Here is a 22,721-nt window from a genome sequence, read left to right on the forward strand (position 1 = left end):
GCGCGCCCCGCCAGCCCCGCGCAGCTTCCGGGTCGCGCGGAGCACGCCGGTTGCGGCGGCCCCGCCCTGGCCGGGGGACAGGTGGCAGCCCCGGTAACGCTCCCCTCGCAGCCGCCGGGCGGGGGACGGCAACAGGGTCCGCTCCCAGCATGCAGGGAGAGACTGGCGAAACCGATCCTCGGAGAGGCTCCAAAAGCATCCCAATAGCGACAAGGTCATTTAATAAAGAAAAAACCAAAACCAACCCCCCCTAAAACTCTAAAATCCCAAACCGAAACAAACGGCTATTATTTATTGTACACATATATATATACACATAGTCACTACTACAGCAATTATTAGGCATCCCGGTCCCAGCAGGACCCCGCCCTGACCCGCCCCAGAGGCCCCGAGCTGCGGCACAGGGCTGGCACCGAAGCACTCTCGGTTCACGGGCAGGGAGCGCCAGACACGGGTACGTAAGAGCAGAATAAAACTGAGCCGAGCCAGGGGCAACGTTCTATTCACAGAACGTATTTACTTATCCTTTACTAAAGAAAAACATCGTTAATGATCTTTATTACAATAGTCCTGAATCAGATATTAACATCTGGCTACTAAGCCAGATAATTGAGGCTGTTCTTTTCACAGAATAATAAAATGGTTTGGGTTGGAAGGGTTGGTTCCACCTCCCTCCTATGGACAAGGACCTTCCACTAGATGAGGTACTCAGTGCCCTGTCCAACCCACCTTGAACACTTCCAGGGATGGGGCATCAACAACTGCTCTTAGGTATCATGTTGAAAACCTTATTCTAATTCTAAATGATGTTCTTCTGAACCCAAAACCTGGTGTAAACTAAGATGGGAAGTTGTATTTTTGTAAAAGAAATAAATCATACTTTAAATCTAGTTTGTGCCCAAGATGTTAATATGATCCTGACCATGAAAACTATCAGGAAGCTATAATCTAAGGAGTCCAGTTCTAGGTTTCCAATACTTACCCATCTTCTGTTCAGAGCATTCAGTATTTACACTTCTTTTTTGGGCTAGGAAAGTGAAGCTTCCCTGTGCTTGAGGACAGTTACTTTCTGGATCTCCAAGCTGGCCTATTCTTAGTGTATCTGGGTTGTTCCTACATACCTTTCACTATTTCAGTTCTTTGAGTACAATCTAACAAACACCTGCCTTAGAATCCAGGCCCTGCCATTTGCTTTGCTGAGGATCCTGCAGCTCTGTCTCATTCCAACCATGATGCATAATCAAACCACAACACCACACCATCACATTTCTGGTCAGCTCAGGGGTACAGTTTCATCAAGCAGCAGTCTTTTCAAGCTGAACGGCTTTGCTTACACAGGGGAGGGGAAAAACCAAGCAAACCAAACACACCCATCATCTAAGTCACATAACTTCCAAAGAAAAAAAAATAAAAATCAAACTCTTTATTTTTGTTTAAAAAAAAAGTATTTGCAGTCATGTGCTAGTTATCATAGTTGTTACCAGTTTACATGGTTCCAAGAAACAACATAGTGCTACAGATTAAATAGTTAAGATAATTTAGGGTATGAATGGCCACTTAATAATTTCTGATTAGAAATGCTTTTCACAGGGCGTGCAAAAAAAAATTTGCAAATAGCAATTAATGCTGAAGTGGTATAGTTTATGTAACATAATAGATACAGTAAACTTTTGGTCGTGAGTAATTGTAAATAAAAACATAACAGTATTAAAATACATTATTTTCATAAAAATACTGTTGTGACACTTTATATCTAAATAAGACATTTTTATAAAGATGGTATGAAATATTTGTTATACAAAAGCATGTTCTTATAGCAGGATTATGTCTTAAGATTTAAAAAATTCTATCCAAGCACTTAAAAGCAGAGTTGTTTTTTTTTAATAACTGTGATCCACTTGACATATAAAAGTATATGCTGTGTGTGCACTATAACATTATGTTTGCTCTACTTGAAACTGGTCAAAGTACAACACTGCATGTGGAGCAGCTGAGTTCTTATATACCACTGAAACTTGTTCAAGAAGATAAAACATCCCATTCTTGTTGCTGAATATGCAAGAGGAAGGTAGTCTTTATGCATGTCTGCTGTATGCACATACTGAGAATAATTTCATGCTACAATCTTTTTTTGCCAGTCTGACCTGTCCAGAGGCTTTCTTCAGATGAAGCCAACATTTTCTCCCTCCAGCCTCATCACCTCCTCACACACCTGACTAGGTAAGTCAAAAATAATGAAGTTAAAAATTATAACAGGAGCTGACTGGTATGATCTCCAACTGAAACAGACTGCGTATCAGCTAACTCTACCAAAACTACCCATTTTAAAATCCCTATTAGAACACCACAGTGTTCATTTCCTCTGATGAATACTGCATGCTTACATTTACATGAGTGATCCAGTTGAAATCCTGTATGTCAGCAGTTTAAAACCACAAATTAGTATATAATTACTTTAAGGCATGTAAGAGCACCCTGATAACTTACACTGAGTGGAAGAGATTTCCTTTCAGGAAATTTTTGTCAGCTGCCTTCTCTTCTTTAAAGATGCTAAATCAGTATCATTTTGGAAAGATGGTAAGAAGGAGAAATACAGAAAGTTAAGAATGGATGTGATCATTTCAGTTGCTCCTGAAACAGTTTTAAAAGCTGTGATTTACCAGTAAAATACCTCAATTTTAAGGCATTCTGGCCAAATCACCAATATGTCAGTTGGACTTACCACTAGCTAAAAACTGAAAGTAAAAAACAAAGAAAAAGAATCAGATACTACATCAACAGGACAGTACAGGTTCAATATTGCCTACCCCTGAGAAGGACTGGGTATAGCAGCACCAATTGGAAAACATTCTGCAATGCCAGCACTGCACTGTAGTCCTATACTGTGGCCCAGTTTATATGCCCACAGATCATTCTTAAGAGCACTTATTTCAAATAGTATTAGACATAAAAATCCCTTTAGTTGCATTGGTATTGAGTGGAAAAAACAGTGAGAATGATATAGTGGGCTATACTGTTAGTACAGTCCGTTTGTAGTGTTAATGTACTGGTTTAGAGCTGTGTTCCAAACTTGGTAAGCCACTGTCTTCTGTGAGACTACTTGCCTTCTGTTTTTTGGCACCAAAAAAGCTCAGCAGAAATCATGTTGTGCCAGTTTTGAGCAAGATGTCCTGTAAGTCATCTGGCAGTGCCAGTATAATATCATTGATGTGTGTCTGCAGCTTTTTCAGTGTGTCAGTTTTCACAGGAAGATGTTCTCTGTCAGCCTGCAACTGCAAAGGTACCAGAAAACAAGATTTGTACTAAAAATGCAAGGTTACCTTAAGAAATATCAAAGTCATGTATTACAAAATCTGGAAAATGAATTCCTCACTTGCTGACTGAGTAGGAATTTGGACAACAGCAGGTTTCCTCAGCAACCACACAACAGTGAGAACACTGACTTGGACTTTCAGAAATAACAACAAAATTTGGTTTTCTTCTTCTCTGGGGATTCAGCTCAGTCACAGACTTAGAGGTAATTAAAAAAATCCCAGCAATAGAATGCTTCCAGCATAGCCAGATGATATTGGGAAGCCAAATCACTTTTCAGGCATGGCTGAAACTGACTGTTTCTGTTTTTCAAGCCTGAATGAATGACTGAATCTTTAAACTACCTAGATAATGATGAATATTTTCATTTATGTACTTGCAAAATCAGCTATATAAAACTTCTATGTAGCTAAGTAATGTTCAATTCAGTTACTTACCAGTTTATTTTTTAACTTTAAGACAAGATCCACCGTTTCTACCTCAGTATGCTTCTGACTCCAGAAAACTAAGTTCTGAAAGAAAAAATCAGGCATTGAATTATTTATGGTTGCATATGTAATTGTCAAAAGAGTTCTTAATCTATACCTAATGTTCAGAATAGGTATTTTCCTTATTCCGATGCCATTTGCTAACCTTATTTTACTCATGCACTGTCTTTACTGTGAACTACAAAATCTGCTTTATTTGTACTTCACATAACAGCAAACTTGCACACAAACACAATACAAATAAATTAACGGGGGGAAAAATCCTGCCAAACAGGCTCAGTTTGAGAAAGAGCATCTACAATGCCAAATGGCAGTGAATGATTACCAAATCAGAACTGCCAGCACAATGAAGTATTACAGTAGTTCAGGGCAGTGCTTACTGTTTCTAGGGCACTAAAGGAGATCACAGTTGATAACTAGTAAGATACAATCAAGTGAATTTTCTTATGGAAGTTCTGCTCCCCTACCCCCTTACAACTCCCCTATGAAATACATTTGTTCATCGACAAAGAAACATTTATTTTGTGGGTCAAAAGAAAAAACAAGAAAGGAGCAGAATCAGTAATAAATTTGTAACACATTTCCTATTCTTTGATTAAGTTCATGTCAAATACAGTTGGATAGAGTCTAAGTTGTATAACTGACCTGCAAATTATTTGGTCTGCTCTATTTGAATAATCTGTTTGGATTTGCTACATTTTTAGTGTTTGGGAATTGACAAGGCAAGGGATAAAAATAAATGGCTTTTGAGAAATAGACAGAGCAATTTTGTTTGTTTGCTTTAAAGCTGTAGTGTTGCCTTACTTTGTTTTTGTTCTTCTTATTCCCTCTCTGGCTGTACAACATCTTCTGCTCTGGCAATTCCTTTTTCTATCAGTTGTTCCAACTCAAATTATATTGATACCCATTTCAGCTTCTTAATTAAGGAATGGCTCTTATAACATCAGAATAGTTATGTGGAATTTTGTTATATATAAACAGACTTCACTTCTAAGGTTTCCATTCCTATTCATCAGTTGTAGGCTTATTTACTAAATATAACTAATTAGCTGTCAATTAGAATGTCAAATTAGCTGAATTTTTACCTTTAAAGCTACAAACTGTATTGTAACTGAAAATATGTTGTCAAGAATGGAAGCTGAACAGAGTAATATTGTCAAGTAAGAGGAAAAAGCTTTTTTTTTAGAGGGTGGGTGTGTGTACTTTATTTTAAAATACACAACAAACCTAAAAGTAGGTTTTACAAAGGATGACAGTTGCTATGACAAGCGAACTGTATTTCATATTGTTCTCTTGCTGTGTCAGTTCTAGCTTGTACTTGTTTAACAAAATCATGTTTTGCTAGATCAGGATTCACAAAACTGTCAACAACGTCACGTTCAACCTATGAAAGCAGGAGTAAAACTGACTTGTGGGAGAATGTATTTTTATTACAAGATGATAAATATTATCATAAGCATGCATTTTTCTAACCTCATTACAGAGTTCTTCTAAATGAAGGGCCTCTAACTTCTGGGTCATTTCTTTCTGCCGGTTCCTAAACCAACCATCAAAGTTGGGCGATTTCAAAAAATGCCTGGTAAAACACCAAAGAAAAATACATTTTTATTTTATATTTAACACTGTGGTAACAGTGTTTTCTACATTATCAAATGTAATTATATTTGAGATTCAGTTAGATATTAGAACCCTTTCTCTATATACTTTCAAAAAGATGTAATATTCTAAAGTAGAGATGAACATTAATTCTAGTACTTAAGGATTGAGAAAAGAATGTAAAGAACACGTGTCTGAAACACAATAAAGATTAGGGAATTTTAGGAAAAAAGAGATCAAGGCTCAGTTTGAAACAGCCTAATTTTCATATTTATGTTTGATTGGAAGGAGAAATCAAGTTAGAACCAGAAATAAAACCACAAATAACAGAAACCTGTAATGTTAGCAAAGAAGAGATTTAAGCAAGTAAAGTATGCTTAGCCCTATCAATTTCTATTAAAGCATACATTCTAAAAGAAAGTCTTACTCAAATCAATCCCAATTGTAAGTTTCCTCAGGAAAAAGAGCATTAATATTATTGATCTGTTTTAATTTACATATTTTTTATGCTGATGAAAGAAATTACCTGTAAAGTCCTATCCAATCTCCCTTTAAACCCGAGGTGAGCTGTGGTCCTGCTTTTTCCAATGTCTTCATGAAGTCATCTTGGCTAAACTGCCTTAGCTGTGGTGGACTCTACAGACAAAAAAAAAAAATTAGCAGACCTTGATTTCTCTAATTACCAATTTCCAGCTCATTCAAATTACACTTCCTCACCTTCCAGGGTGATATGCATTTCTGCAAAGGCATTAAGCTTGCCACGTAACGTTCCTGGGGAAAGGAAAAGGAAAGGTTGTTTGCATAACCAGTATTAAGGACACACAGTCCACATGTGTGTTTACTTATTGCTTGTGACCACAGCATTTTCTCTTCCCAGTGTTAGTACAGGGTGGGGTTGTGCGTATTTACCACAAGAGAAAACAAGAAGGAGCTTATCTTATATAGACTGTACTTCCCAACTCCAGAACTTTGAGCCAGTAAAGTTCAAGAAGGACATGAGGCAAAGAAGGACAGGAGGCAAATGCACAGATAGAATATCTATATCCTGAACTTAAGCCACTGGTAAACAATCACTCTTTTCTTTGGAAACAGTCCACAGAAAGTGGACAGTCCACCCCATATCGTGGGTGATTCCAAACAGTAACCACACTTTGTATCAAGTGTTTGGAAGAGATTTTCTGAGTCCCTTAGCCAAACATTAGAGTTAGAATTAACCCACAGAGGACTGTCTGAGCTGTGGCCATCTCTGCTCTAGCAAGGCTTGGCACAGGCATGGCCACAGCCCCGAGGTGTCCGAGGCACAGGGAGTGGGGCCATCGCCAGGTGTGACAGCAGGAGGCTGTCCTCACCAGCTGGGCCCAGGCTTGATTCCAGGGTTACACTGGAGAGCTACTGGACTTAGGGTAACTCCAGAAAAACTACTCCTTATTGCTTCTGTAAAAACCCCATTACTCTAAGAACTCACTAAAGGAATAATGAAACTTTCCGTCAGTTCCAAGAAATAGCGCCGAAGTATCACACTCTGGGCTTCTGTAGGACGCTTCTGTTGTACTCCCTTAAAAAAACCCAAAACAACACATCACAGTCAGTCTGTTACTCCAAAGTATGTAGGTGGGTTTACTTTTCATGAATATTTATTATAATCTGTATTCATTTGCCATATGCCCACACACAGAACTTCCTACCCTGAACCAGGGAAGGAAAGCAATAGCATCAAGTTCTTGTGTACAGACATTTGTCTTTGCAATTACTGATTTTTTTATTTTCATGTAAAGCAACTCAAGGAAAGAAACATTTCTATAAAGAAGTGTTTGCAAATCAGTTAAAATCTGGAAGCTCTGATTCTTACACATCTCTTTAGACCAAAGAGACCAGAGTGGGGGTGGCAGAGGATGGAAAACCTCAACAGATGAACAGATAAAATACCTTTAATTCTCTAAATTATTAAGCTAACTTACTGAGGTCCACCATTCATACAGTTATAGAAGCTGCTAATAAGGCAGCAGCCCTTCTACAATGAGGGTGTATGTACATCTATTTTGTTATGATCTGGGGCAAAGGAAGCAGAATCCAGTTTCAGTTCAATTACACTAAGAGCAGCCTGATATGAAACCCCAGTACACAAAACACACAAACCAGCTGCCATTAAGAACTGATCTACACCATTACCTTTTGCAACTGCTTAACGATTTCTTCATCTTTGTTCAAGTATGGCTTGTAAGAGGTATAAACACCTAAAGGAAAGAAAGCAGCATATAGCCACAGGAGAAATGAGGTACACCTTTTAAAATGAAAACATTGACAATTTAATTCTGAAGTTATTACCAGGTTTGGAGTCCAAAGTTTTAAGGTTCTTCAGTTTTTTCACTTTCACCTGCTTTGGAACTTCACCTGCCAAAACACATAAAGCCACCTTACTTGAAGACTAATGTTGTAAGAAACATTAGAAACATTGACAAGAATCCAAGTATATATCCAGAAACACTCAGCAAACACGTGAATAACAGCAAATAGACTTTTGATTTAAGTCTTCCTCGTTGAAAAGAAAAAAAAACAAACAAAACTGAAAACAAACAAAAACCCAAACAAGCAAAAAGAATACTAAAAAAGCCCCACAAACAAAACCAGCCAAAGGATGATCTTCGGAATTCAAGCAGCCAATTAACATACAGATATATAGCAGAGAACAATATTTTCTTAATTTCATATTTTTATTGCATTTTCCCTTGTTCCTCTTAGTGTAAATGCTTTTGGGAACAAAACTTTGGTACCTTGGCATAATTAAAATTTGTATAGAAGAAAATAAAATAGTAGCCACGGATTAAGTGCTGTAAGAAAATGAATTTAAGTCTCCTTTGTCATAGGCCATACTAAGGGCTTCTGTTTTCCCAATTTATCCTGCTCCAACCAGAAGACCTTAAACCTGTTCACAGTCTTGCAGCCTCATCAGAACCTTCCTCCTAAATCTATTTGGATGCTTGACTTTAGAAACAGTAATAGTTAAATTGCTCTTGGAACTGCAGAGTTGGGGAAAAAAGAAGGAAAAAAACCAACAAAACAAAATCAGGTCCCTAAAGAAATAAAATATAAATTTTTAAAGACAAGTCAGACAGATGCTTCTCTAGAACTTCCTGACTCAGCATTTCCCATAGCTACATCAAAACTAGAATATCATACTTGAAACTGTATAATAGATTTGAAGGCCACCTGTTTAAATGGATTTGCAGAGTTGAAGATTCTACTTTCCAAACATTAGCTACACAGCAGCAAAGTAACTCTTCCCCACACTACCCTAACCCCCACAGGTATTCTGACCATACACAGACATGGTATTTTCAAGTTAAGCAGAGCCTTGCCTAATTATATTGACACAGTACACAATCCTTAATTAATTCAGTGTACTCAGAAGTTAAAATTAACTTCTACAAAAAATTAATTTTATGGTGTTTTATCTTAATTGCATATTTATGCATTCCCACTGCCAGAACAGTGTAGTGAACCTGCAGCAGCAAACAGCTACATTCAGGAAATTCATACAGTAATTAGAATGGTGGCAATTGACACGTTATTCAAACATTACATGAAAATTCTACGCAATCATGTAAGGAAATAATCCAGACTGAACAATTAATAATTACTGGAATATTGCCAGATTAGAAATATATTTTCAAAATATTGCCAACAACTTTTTAGATTACTGTAACATTCAAATATAGCTTTCATATGGGTCTCATTCTGTGCTGGCTGTGACTGATTTATTATATTCTGTTCACACTAAAATTAACATCAGTAATATATTATGTCTCATTTTAATACCTTATTGGTAGAGATACAAATTCAGGATTCTGTGAAAGGTAAAACATTATTATATAGTATATTATAGTATAGTCTATTATATAATGAGTATTACTATCTTTTGCATTTAAGATACTAGCTTTGAAAAGACATAGAGCAGTCAAAATTCTAATTTCACTTGACAGATTTACATCCATGAAAATTTAGTTAGCATTAAATTAAATAAATGGAACATAATTACATATGTTTGTAAATAAATAAGCACACAGCTAGATCCCTTTGCACAGGATTGTAGAAAATATTTCTATTTTACCTGGAAGCTTGATATCTCCAATTCGGATAATGTGAGGCCAGTGCTGAAGTGTTTTAGCAAAAAAGGGATTTGTCACTCCTAGAATGACAGATGGCCTAGAAAAGTAATGACAATGATTAAAATATGACAGCAAGAGCTTCAGCCTTAACAAGCAGAAAAGGTCAACTTAAATTCTTAACTTGAAATTATTTTCCTTTGGTATTTAAGAGTTACATTTTAAATTGCACATAAGAGGACAAACGTTTAGCAAAGTTTCAATGTTTTAGAAAATAACACAGGTATCTTAAAGTACAAACAATAACGACTGTTGAATAGAATAAAAATGACATCATCTGCTTAGACTTGGCTAAATTCTGCCCACTTGCAATGGTGAGAACAGCACATTATAAGTTATTAGGAGTTTGTGATGTGTTGGTTTTTTGTTTGTTTTTTTTTTTTATGAACAGGAATCTGACCCATATTTGAAAGACAAAGTGCTACTTTTCAAGGTTTGATGATAACAAACCCTCAGTACTTGAATGTGCATGTCATTAAGAAAATGAGACACTTAAAATCCCACTTGCTTTAAGCAGCAGTTATCAAGTGATGCAGCACAAGCACTTGAAGAGCACTGTGCCCCAGCTCACACTCTGCCAGATTTCTCTGCCTGCTCTGTGCTTGGGCACACAGGGAACAAGGGGCAGTAATAGCAAAGTGCTGCAGCATAAGCCTGCAAAATTTGGGATTTATAGCTCTGATATGATGATGTATGAACATGTTTTTCAATAGAGTGGTTGCCACTCGTTTTACAGTCAAACATCAGCTAAGGAATATAGCAGTAAATCTCACTGAAACTGCCATCTTAAAAATAGTTTATCATCATTTTGTTAGACTGGTCTTAGAAATCCCAAAGTTTAACACTTTCTGTACACTACCCAGAAGTTTCCCTGCTTCACTCTATTATTAAGATAATATAATACACAGAATTGGCATAATTTGGATTCCTCACCTTCTTAGAACCACGGTTTTAAAAACCTATCTCCAATCTTTCCAACATTTTGTTTTCCATAAAAAAGTCAGGGCAATTTCAGCTCTATTTCAAATACTAATCCCTGTAGTGACCAACCTTTTTATTTTGCTACAGAAGAGTGGATGGAATTCTGAAACATGGGTTACTAAAGTTTAACCAAATTCTTCCTGGAATTATTTTTAGAAACTAAATTACATACTGCATAACCATTCCCATGGAACACAATCTAAAACATATTGCCTATGTTTATGTGTTTCTCCACTGCTCCATTTCTGGCAATACACCAATTGAGAGGAAAACTACAGTAAAAAGAACAACAAAGTAAAAAAAAATCCAAATCAACAACCTCTGCCTGTTCTGACATTAGAAGAAATTTATCTATTAAAAGATCACTGAATCTAACAAATGCATTCCATTCCAAAATCAAGCTGCATTTAAATAACAATATATTAAGAAATACTGGAGGTGTATGCTCTCAAAATAACAGCACGATTTAAAAAAAAACAATGGGAGAAAAAAAGTGTCCTTAAAGCAGTTTCAAACATCACTGGTTTTGGACATTCACACTTTTAAAAAAATAGTTTCTGACTTATTTACATTAATAACTTAATAAATTTAGTGATGAGATATTTGATTTTTAAATTGTCTCAACTAGGACTTAGCTTTACAAAATAGCTATATGGATGTTGAATTCTACAAGTCACTTTGTTTAGCAGGTAATTAAAAAGTAAAATACAGCAGAATTTCCCAAGGAGCTACTCTGGAGCTGGTGTTGCACAGACAAACCCTTATGGAAAACCAAGGACTTTTCTTGGGTTCATACTTGCAGTTTGACTTATTCTGTAGAGAAGTATCCTATGAAACTCAAGCCTGGTTTAATTATGGCATTGTTTCGAAACTTCTTTGTCTTATCTAACTGGAATAAAAACTTAAATCAGCTAATTGCTGCACACTGCATTATAATCTCACAAAAAAAAAAGAAAAGAGTCTAAACCTAATTCTCTAATTATAGAAATCCAGAATAGTTAAACAGTATTTTAATACAAATTTATGGTTATGAGTAGCTTTGAGCAACATCTTCTCCAGAGAGTTGGATTTACTTACGGGGCTTGTGTGCGAGTTGTGTATTCTTTGAATTCACTGTCGTGGATGGTGAAGTATGGCCTGAAGTCACTGCAGTACTTCAGTGGTGAAATACAGCTGCAAGGTACAAGAAGGATGAGCTTGATTTATGTACTCAGTGCAAACCTTCATGAAAGACACAAGCAAATCTAAAATTTGTAATGTTTTATCACACTCAGATCAATGAAGGTCCACTCAGCTGGAATCTTACACCAACTCCCTTAGCCATAGTTAGAAAGCTCTACTGCATTTACCTAACAAGGGCTAACACAGTTTCTGAAGATTCTGCTGGTGATGGTGCCATCACAACAAGTGGTTCTCCCAGCAGCACCAGCTCCCAAAGCATCTGAATGTGGAAGAACACTGGACAGAAACACCTAAAAACAGATGGAGGCAGTTTAATACATTTGACATCATAAAATACGTATTTCTTCTGGTTAATAAAGGCATAAAGAAGAAGTTTGTGGTAGCATTTTAATAGTAATTTGAAAAACATAAAATACTCCTGTAAACTGGAACATTTAATGAACTTGCTTATTTATTGCTGTTTCAGCCTGTGTATTGTTGAAACTGTGTTTTAGCAAACTTTACAGAAAAGAAATATTAAAACCAACACTGATAAATATTAGCTTACAAGCCATGAGATGTGTTAAGGAATTGCCATAAATCAAAAATATGTGGGAGTTCACAGCTAGGAATTAATCAGTCCAAGCTCCTACCTGAAAAGATCTACTTCATGAACAGTCGGTAAAGCCATGGAGATCTGAGCATCTGCCTAAAAGACATCGCAATGCTTGGTTTTTAGTCATCAGAACACCTAGGTATTAAATGAAATGGTTTCCCTTAAATGCTTACAGACAGTAGACAGGATATAGTCTAATTATTCACGTACTGCTGCAGTATATAGTACTGTATATTATCTCCACAACTACCTTTGTGTTCTATGAGCAAGACATCTCCCAAGACACACCCCGCCCCCCACTAACAGGCATGTGGCTTTCAGTCCAGAAAATCTATAAAATACTGAAGCTGTTTCAAACAACTGCACATGAAGACACAGACAGATTGGTTTTATAAACATCTTCTATGGGTAAAGACTTTCAATTCTGTATTCATGCTCAAAAAAACCCAAACTATCCAAACATTAAAAAGATGTTCAGGTCAGCCAACTATCTTCTTCCAGGACCTGGATATCTCTCCCTGCTCAGGGTTACGGGGTTAGAATATCCTTTCTATGAAGAATCCAAATCTGGACTACTCCATTCAAAGTTTCAAAGATTGTGGGTTTTATTATTATCATAGATTATGATGATTTGCTACCCATCTTTTCTAACTAACAAGTTTAAATAAGGAAAGCAGATGTCTAGCTTTGTCTGGGGCTGTATACAATATCAGTATCTAATCACTACCTGGTGCATATTCTGTACTATCGATGTTCCAGGCTTGTCACGATATGTTGGAATCCGCAACTTGGAAAGAAAAAGAAAGATTTATTTTCCCTTGTACTGAATCCAGCAGGCACTTCAAATGCTGACTTAGAGAAAATCTGTAATATTTTGAGAGGATATACTACAGCATGATGCTTATTTTCTCTATAGAACTTCCACCTACAGAATTTCCAGCAGCAAATTGACTAATAGAATATGAAACAATACTCCAGTTTAAAAAGAGACTATTGGTAAAGTAAGTCAAAATTGTAACTGCAATTTCAATAAAAATACCTCTAAATTTTGGGAAGAATGATCTGAAATAAGGTCTTGGTGGTTTAAGATGTTACAGAATTACTTTTAGAAAAAAATTGTCTCCTAAAACATCAAGATGTTCTGGCAAATGAGACTTGCCAGAATCCAAATAGTCTGAACATGTGAGGCTTCTCTGGCCTCACAGTTTGCATCTGTAAGTCTTGAATTGAATCATAGTGGAAGCTGGTATGCACAAATGGATGTCATTTACACACAACACTTAAAACTGCCCAAGCAGTATAAAAACCAGGGACAGTATCACTGGACAGTAATTATGGCTTTACTCAGTTTAGGAATGCAATTTCAGTTCTCATGGGTAAGAATTATTGATGAGATAAATGCAGGCAATACCCAAAGAAGACATATCTGACACTCCTTATCACCCAGGATCCAGAAACATTCTATTAAATTTCTGCTTTTAGTATAGTTTCAGAAACTTCTTTCACTCCCTGGTAAAGCACACATGTCTTTCTATAAACTTGAGAGCATCTGCTGAGAAGGTACTTCTGGCTGTAACCTCCAACTTCATCAAATCAATTTAATTGCACTTCATATGGATTATAAAATTAATACAACTCCCAGAGGCCCAGTCCTTAACCACTGTTTAAATTCAACAGTTCTTCACTATGCCCTAGATATAACTTCTTTAATGGCTTTCTTCAGACATATTTCACTGCCATTAAACAATATAAACAGCACAAGCAATTATTTCTGGTGTGCAGGACAAAAAAGATTTTTACTTGTCAGCTTTCAGGAATGAGAATGATTTTCATTAATATATTTAATTTGCTTGACTGGAATTTAGCTCTCAGTATTTTGAAGTGCTACTTTATGTTTGATTTGACAAATATAATTAGCACTAAAGTCTCCAAGAATGCAAATTCCAGAGAGATAATACGGATACTGCAACTAGTAGTTGTATTGAAACATCACTTTTTAGTAACTACTAAAATTAAATATTAACCCAAGCACTATAAAAGATCCTCCCCTCCTCCCCTCAATTAAAGCACTTAATCAGGATCTCCCAGACCTTCACTCTGACTGCTGTAAACATGTACTCTTGTTTGGAAGAACAGGACAATAAAAACAAGGCACAAGGCAGTGAGGAACTGTACAGTGAAAGGTGGGGAAAACAGCCTCAGAGAAGAACAAGTGCAGGAGTCCTCACCTTCATTATGACACCCATAAGAGGCAACTGCAGAACTTCCCCTGGAACTGGTGCTGGCCAACGATCAATGTCACTACAAACTGAAAGAAAAATACCAGAGTTTCTGCAAGCTATAAACCATGATCACAGAGTCACCTTTGTGCACACTGCAACTTGAAATTAGTGCTAATAATCCACAGCAGTTCTACTTGTCTCTCAATCACACTAAAGTTTTACAGCCTTTTAAACATTACGTATTATTCCATTAGAACTATAAAGATTTTAATTTCAAGAAAACAGTGTTATCTGGTCTTACAATTTTTGTAATAACAAGACTTAAAATTAGTTGAAGAAACATTACCTGAGAAACGATGAAAGTACATACTAAAAAATTTTGAAAAGAATGCCTCTATTTATGTATATTGGCCACTGCAGAACCAATGAACACCAGCAGTTAAGGAAAAAGCTGGTTTGTAGTTGGCTAGAAAGTTTTTCAGCATTTTCTTGTAAACCATTATGAATATAAGACATAATTCTCATAGTTTCTGCAGAGCTTATTTTGCTCATAATACAACCTCTCAAGAAAACAGGTGATTGAAAAATGCAATTCTTTCATGGTTTACACAAATTGTTTCTCAGTGAAAACAGAAAACCATGAAAGCTGTATGGGGCAGGCACAGTACACAAAACAGAGCTCTTCCAGGCAAAGAGTAAATAACTTTTCTATTTGTCTTTCTCCAGCTCTTTCAGCTCTGCAGTGAGGCTGAGGCACCTGTTACCAGCACTGCTCTGTCACTTTTTCCATTTGGTCAAAAAATAAATAAATCACACACACAAAAAACCAAACCTCAAGCAAGATGACATTTGTACAGCTGCTTAGCAAAAGCTGCCACACTGCCCAAAAGGACTTGGGTGGTGAAGACTGCAAAGTAAGGATTGCCATCAGCTCCTTGTGCTTAACAGCTGGTCCTGAAACACACACAACCCTAGAGGTGTTTCAGGAGGGACCTCCAACTCTCCCAGGGAAGATCTAGAATTCAATTAGCTCTGTTCAATGATCTAGAAGTCAAGCCAGTTTGCTAAAATTTCAACCCTCTACCCTGCAAGAAGACCAAACCACAAACTAGAATATGACAGTGTTGTTTATTTCTCCAGAAGTATGTGATAGCGTAGGAGTTCAACATTGTAGGACCACTACCTGCTTCCAGGAAAGCTTCGCTTTTTTCAAAATATTCTGGTGCTATTTGCTTAAGCATGGTACGAAAGAGATGGACATAAGGCAGCTTGCTGATGAGGACCAGCGACTGGAATAAAGAGTAACAAAACAGATTTTCAGTTAACACTCAGTTCTACTGCACCTGTTACCCTCAGACAACTCCAAGTGGGACTCCTCTCACACATGCAAGCCAACCACACATCTGACTACAGGCAAACTGCAGACAAACACCTGCCAAAAGTACCCAACTTTTTGGTTTTAAACATAGACACAAAACTACCTCTTCTGACAGCATAGCTGATGTAAAATTTGAACAATTTACTATAAATTAACAACTAATTTAGCTAGAGAGCAAGACAGTTTTCCTCTTCCTCTGCAGTCACTGAAAAATAATTTCTGAATTAATATTTTCCTAAAAGAACTGAAATTACCTTCTGGAAATAGCCTCTTTTTAATGATTTGTCTCGAACTTGTCTGAAATACACATAGCCATAGTAATATGCTGAGTCTTTCTGCAAAAGAAAGTAAAAAATTCAATACAACCACCTGTTACTGCCCTCCTTTTTGAAGCATTCAACATACAGTTTAAAAGCCTATTCCCCTGTGAGCTCCAAAGCTGATTAGATACAATAAACTAGAACGATTAATGTGTTTATTAACATTATCTTCTTTAGTAAGTACTTCAAAGAGAAAGCATCATCATGGGAAAACAGCTGTGCTTTCTGGCTTTACTATTTTTATATCTACATTCTCCTGAAACCAAAACCAGAAATAATTTCTTGAGGAATAAAGCAACTTTTATAATTCTGCAAAGTAGCACTAAAAAGATTTTAGCAGTTAAAAACCTTAAAGCTCTGACTTGAAGAGATAAAACCTAGTCTTTCAATGTATTAGTTTTACAAAAGATTCTTGGAATATTAAGGAAGTAGGCTGTCACACTTCAAAGACAAGACATCAGCTTTATCCTTCCTTCAAACAAGAAGTCAAGTGTTTGCCAAATAAACAGAACTGAACTGACTTTGAGAATCAGGCTCCTAGAGGCCTCAATATTCCCTATGGACATGATGAGAACAACTTTCGGCCACTACCTCTTTTAGGTAACTGCTCCAGCTTAAAAATTGAAGGGTGGAAACCAAGACAGCCCAGCTTGCTTGGAATTCTTTAAATTAAGTTATAAAGCACTTCATATTTCCACAACAGTAATGGTTCTTACAATTTGATCTACGGGTTCCTAGTCAATAATGAAACAGATCTGGGCTTCAATTTAATTCCTTGTAATCCAAAATCCACACTAATAAAACAAAGAATAGTTAATGAAACTAATTATTATTATTATAACATGCTACAACAAACATGAGTTTTGACTTCCAGGACATCCAGTTCAGAGATTTTTCTTTTCAAATGTTATATTTAAAGGTGAAGACCCACAAATTAACGTTACCCAAAAGAAATTTAACTTCCTTTTTTTCTCATTTCCAACCTTTAAGTAAACTGGTAGATCTCTATCCAATTGGTCCAGAAAACAACAGAATGAGACTTTCCTTCCAGGAGACCGTCGGAATCTAAAACAAAATTGTGTGTCCCCAAGACAACCTACATGGGGAAGAGAGAAATGACAGACAGTATTCTGAGTTTGAGCCTTGTTTAACATAAGCACTTGCTTACAGCCAAAGAGGTATTAGAGTTTTGGTTCATTTATCTTGCATTGCCCTTGTGAACATTAATATATTTATAATTTTATAAGCGGAAAATTTGGCATCTCTGCCAACAGTAAATACAAGGAAACAGACATCTCTGCCAACAGTCTGCAACAAGGAAAAAAAATCATGTCCTCAAACAGGTCAAATGGCTCTTCTCCTACTGCCATTCTTCCCCATTTCATTGGCATGCCTGTATAGTTTTGATCATCTTAGCCACGTCATTCCTCTGCTACATGGCTGCACTTTACCTCTTTTTCTGACACCATACAGTTCATACAGATGTCACACTGTAGGAGTGCATTATGCTGATCTGTAACTCCACAGGCAGGTCTAGGATTCATCACTTTGAAAGCTGCAAAGTTAATTGCTTAAAACTGAGTGAAATTGAGTAGGACTTCCCAGTAATATCCCCAAGGAGCAAAGTTTTCCTTCATTTCTATCAAAATGATTTTCTTAGAGAAAAATGTAACTAATTCTCTGCAGAACTGTTTCACCAGACTTTAAAGTTCTATTTCATGTTCTCTTTCAGTCACACCCATTCTGTTGCTACAAGCACAGAGAGCCCTAGCCCTGAGGCAGATGCACTGGCTGTGCAGAGTAACAGTGACATGCACAGAGCACCCAGGGCTGAGCCTCAGAACCCCTTGGCACTGCACTCAGAAACCCTCCATGCACCAAGACAAAACCAAAAGTAGCAAAACACGGTGAGATGGGACCTTGAATTCAAACAGGTAAAAGTGCTCAGCAATGATAAGAAAAACCACAGCACATGCCAATACCACAGCAATAAATATTTGCTTCAACTTTTCAAAGCTCCTTCCCTTCATCCAAAGGAAAAAAGCCCTCATGAACTATTATAAAAACCTACACACAGAAGACCTAAATTACCCTTAATCATCACAATGTTCAAATATCATTCAGAATATGATGTCTCCTTATTTAACAAGTTCTTGCAGAGAAGATTGGTAAATGTCTATTCTTTTTTCAATTATCCATGCAGAGAAGGTAAAGCATTGTTTTAAAAATAACTGTACTGCAAAACTCAGCTTGAAACCACAAGTGTTGTGATCTAGTAGCTCATTTAATGAATTTTGTCCTCTAAATTCCCAGACACAAGTACTGGCATAATCTCTCTTTGTAATATTAAGAGAAAAAAGTTGAATTAACCTTTTGAGCCATGAAAACCTGGGATGGGCTGACCTCAAATTTAGCTGCAAGCTAATAACTTCCTTCACTGTTCTATTACATAAAGCTTTTCTTTTTATGCTAAGGCCTATGATGAAAAAATAAATCCCAACAGACAGGATACACTTCCAGCCTTGTGGAAGGCAGGTTTTACACAGGTTATTCCCTCTACATCATTTGAAACTTTAGCCTACCAAGAATGATCAAGAACCAGTAGTTCTCAATAGGGACATCATAAAAAGCAAAAAAGTGGAATTTTTCCCGGCTGAAAATAAAACCTCCTCACATATACTTACTCTGCCTGAAGTAGAATACTACACTCTTATTTGAAAAAATACATGAAAAAATTTTAAGAAAGCAACCTTTGCTCCTAACACATGATTTTGTACCCTCAGGATACCTTTTAAAGACTAAAGATAATTATCACCATTAACAATGAGAGTAATTAGAAGATACAGTTAACTCCTATTTCAGTAACAGAAAGCTGTGCTTCTATTTGCAACAGAATAGCAAGAACAGAGAAAACACCTTAATTTTAGTGATATTTAAACAAAGGAGAAAAACTAGCCAAAATACTTTGTAAAATTACATAAGAGAGAGCTCACACATCTGCATCACTCCCTATCTAAGTGTCATACTGCAGAGCATCCAAAAGCACAGTCACTGCAGTTACAGGCACAATGTTGGTCCTGCAAGTTTTGACTTCTGTATAGAAATAAATGTGAAAGAAAGTGCCTGAACTTCTATAATTTCTTTTTGCAGGTGGTCCAACCCATCAGCCACATGTCCCAATTTCTCCTTGGCAGCAGAAGTTTAGATTGGAGAATAATTTAACAAGCAGGACCACGCACAGCTACAGACACAGCAAGAATGCAGAAGATAGCTGAGGTTTTCCTTTCACAACTGTTCTTTCTAAATGCTTTTGAATTGAAAAGTCAGTTTCACTGTTATGAACTTAGAAAATACACATTTAGTCCTTTATGAGAAGAGGGTTCCATATACTTCCATTTGCTTTATTAAATCCTTCAAATTCCATGCCTACTCTCCTCTCTACAGTGACAATACTATTATTTTGTTTAAAGAGCAAGATTGAGATATTCATTCTTTACTTGCCAAGTATTCTGAAACGTCTGCACAAATGTCATCTGGAAGGTCTTACACACTTACATAAACCAGAGAAGAATCCTCAGACCTTACTGCAATGCAGACAGTTGCAGTTTTATATTTAACCTTAGCTGCAACATTTCTCTATTGCAATGTTAATTAAGATATATAAATACGTATTTGATCTAAAGCCCAGAACACATCCTGTCAAAATCTTTTTTAACACAGTTTAGTCCAACAATAGACTACAGAGAGAAGAAAGCACTTACCTGAATTAGAATCTGGAAAAGACAAATAGCAAATATTGGTTTTCTAAAGGGTAGGGAAAAGAAAAGACAGCTGTTATATTTCCTGAGATACAATATATTTGTATTTCCCAAGCTAAAATCAAATTATATATAGCAACTATTACTTACCTCTTTATCTGTGAGTTTGGAATGTGGAGGATATATCACCTAGAGGAAAAAACCAGTATTATTTTATTTGAAAATAAGCTGGGTATAAGCAATAAGTTTCCATCAAATATTTTAACAGTACAACACTCAAACACCTTCCCAGCCGTAGGACATTTTCAATTGTAAGCTACTAATATTGTGTCTCAGTTCTTACCTTCATATGCTTTTAAGCTTTCTTGATCACCCATCTTTCCAAGGTATTTTGGATGCCAGTTAGAGACCACACACATTCATTTAAAAAGGTACATTCAGAGTGCACACTCTGAGTAGTTGTGATTTTTGGTGCAAAAGGTCTCAAAGGAGAGGAAGATTACATCTTTTAGATTTAACTTGTACATGCAAAATGCAGCAGAGGATTACATTTAAAGCAAACGCACATTGTGTGAAATCTGTTGCAATCAAAAGTCAGGCTGGAGTAACCAAAATTCAACCACAAAACATGATCTATATTATTACCAGCTCTTGCAGGATGAACACTAGTCCCTAATGGCAACTGTGGAAGCTCAAGGAATAAACTCAAAGTCATGGCTTTTTGTACTAACAGAAAAACAAATAGATCATGTAGTAAGCTTGCACAACACAGAAATAAAAAATGATGCAACACAACTAAGATGCGGAAGCACAATTACTTCAGAAAAGAAAGGATGTACAAAATCAGTGATTATGCAAGCAGGTGGGAATAGAATATACAGGAAAGAGGACAAACCTCAGACACCTAAATTTCAACCAAAAAAGTCCTCAAAACAACCCACAACGCACTCCAAAACTTCTGAAATGCTTGGCGAGCTTATAAGCAGAAGAAATTTGACATAAATTCCAGGACTATGTTTTAAAGAAGGTTTCAGGGCTTCCAAAGATGGGACCTAGTTGAAGAGCAGAAGTTCAATGCAGGAACAGTAGCTTCATGCAGTCCTCATCTTACCATACAGCTAACATCCCATTATCTCATTGAATCTTGTTCTGCTCAATGTAAGTACATTTATTTCCTGGAAACACAACACTATCCTACCCTATAGAAAACAACAGATATACCCACTGGCTGATCTCTGACTAAGCACCTTTCTGTCCTCCAGCCATAAAATCTCCAGGGCATTTTTTTCTCTCAGTCTCCTATCAAATGATGTCCAGCTGTGTAAGACACGATTAGCACAACTGAAGCTGAAAGCAGACACCAGTGGAACACCTGCATTCTGCATGGAGTAAACCTGTCACTGCCTCTTTTCCAACTCTTAATACTTTCCTTTGCTATCTTATGCTAAGCAGCTGTACACTAAATGTAACTTTCAGAAGCTGAATGATGCTGAATTATCCACATTTAGTCAGAAGACTGGCATACAGACTTGAATTCATACTTGTTCTCCTCACTAGCAGGTGTTTCTTCCCAGAATTCCTATATAAACTGAAGCTAATTATTCTTCCTGCAGCTACATACTGGGCAAAAAAAAACCCAGCAAAACAGGCCTTAGTTCTGTAGACATTTTAAGTCTCATTTTATGCATCCAGTTAAATTAATGTGACTGTCAACTGAGAAGTCTCAGTCAGGACAGAGGCTGTGCTTCCCTCAGCCACTGAGCACAACAGCTGCCCAAGTCACAGGTTATACAGAAACCTTTGTTGTTAACACCGCCTTACAACATCAAAGGAAGAGAACTCAGATAATTAACACAGTATCCTGGTTTTATCTGCATTTCTTTGTGGCCAACAGTTACGTATTTTACGTACTGCAACAGCCTGGTTGAATTTTAGGCCAGTCTGCCATGCATTTACACTGGCACCCCTTTAAGGCAAGGGAAGGAGAAAGAAAAAGAAAGCAAGAGTTTGCTGTGCAGTCACATGGTGAACAGGGCAAAACAGGATGTGAAAGTGATCCGAACAAGAATTCTTCTTTCAATTTCCCAGCACTGTGAGCTCCCTGTGCCCTCCCCAAGCGGTGCCACAGCTGCCCCTGTCCCTGCCCTCCCCAAGCGGCGCCGCAGCTGTCCCTGCCCGTGCCCTCCCCAAGCGGTGCCACAGCTGCCCCTGTCCCTGCCCTCCCCAAGCGGCGCCGCAGCTGTCCCTGCCCGTGCCCTCCCCAAGCGGTGCCACAGCTGCCCCTGTCCCTGCCCTCCCCAAGCGGCGCCGCAGCTGTCCCTGCCCGTGCCCTCCCCAAGCGGTGCCACAGTTTCCCCGCCTGTTGCACAGAGGGCACAGCCGGGAGTCGCAGCCGCAGCTGTGACACTGCCAGGGGCCGGCATCCAGCTTGTGCGGCAGGAAAACGCTTCAAACCCGTAGAGAACCTTTTCGCACACCTCAGCGACCTGCCGAACTGTTAATTATGAAGATCACTCACATTCTCCTTATTAGCACATTTTTTAACACCTAGATGCCATAGAAATCAGCACTATTCGTACTCAAAGAAAGCCGACGATGTACTTCGTGCAAATCTCGGGACACGATGCAAACCATTTAAAAGCGCCCACCGCCAGCACAAGCAGCACCATGAGTAGAGCTGCACCAGCCTCACCCGGGACAGCTGAGCCGGTTCACCGGGGCGCTGC

At 37.5% G+C, this 22,721-nt stretch overlaps 1 protein-coding gene across 1 annotated transcript; it reads right to left on the reverse strand.

Annotated features, from left to right (window-relative positions):
* Positions 1–1,403: 1,403 nt before the first annotated feature.
* DENND6A (DENN domain containing 6A) lies at positions 1,404–20,180 on the reverse strand. Its single transcript, XM_031058204.1, has 20 exons — positions 20,146–20,180; positions 19,999–20,041; positions 17,221–17,333; positions 16,172–16,252; positions 15,723–15,828; positions 14,546–14,625; positions 13,045–13,104; positions 12,355–12,410; positions 11,890–12,012; positions 11,618–11,713; positions 9,505–9,599; positions 7,722–7,787; positions 7,566–7,630; positions 6,862–6,951; positions 6,114–6,167; positions 5,923–6,032; positions 5,274–5,376; positions 3,750–3,824; positions 3,105–3,272; positions 1,404–2,550 (listed from the first exon to the last, which is right to left on the reverse strand). Exons 5-19 carry the CDS (start codon positions 15,778–15,780, stop codon positions 3,141–3,143), a joined length of 1,263 nt encoding a protein of 420 aa, XP_030914064.1. The 5' UTR covers positions 15,781–15,828; positions 16,172–16,252; positions 17,221–17,333; positions 19,999–20,041; positions 20,146–20,180; the 3' UTR covers positions 1,404–2,550; positions 3,105–3,140.
* Positions 20,181–22,721: the final 2,541 nt, after the last annotated feature.

Source organism: Geospiza fortis, unplaced genomic scaffold, assembly GCF_000277835.1.
Source record: "Geospiza fortis unplaced genomic scaffold, GeoFor_1.0 scaffold78, whole genome shotgun sequence".
NCBI lineage: Eukaryota > Metazoa > Chordata > Aves > Passeriformes > Thraupidae > Geospiza > Geospiza fortis.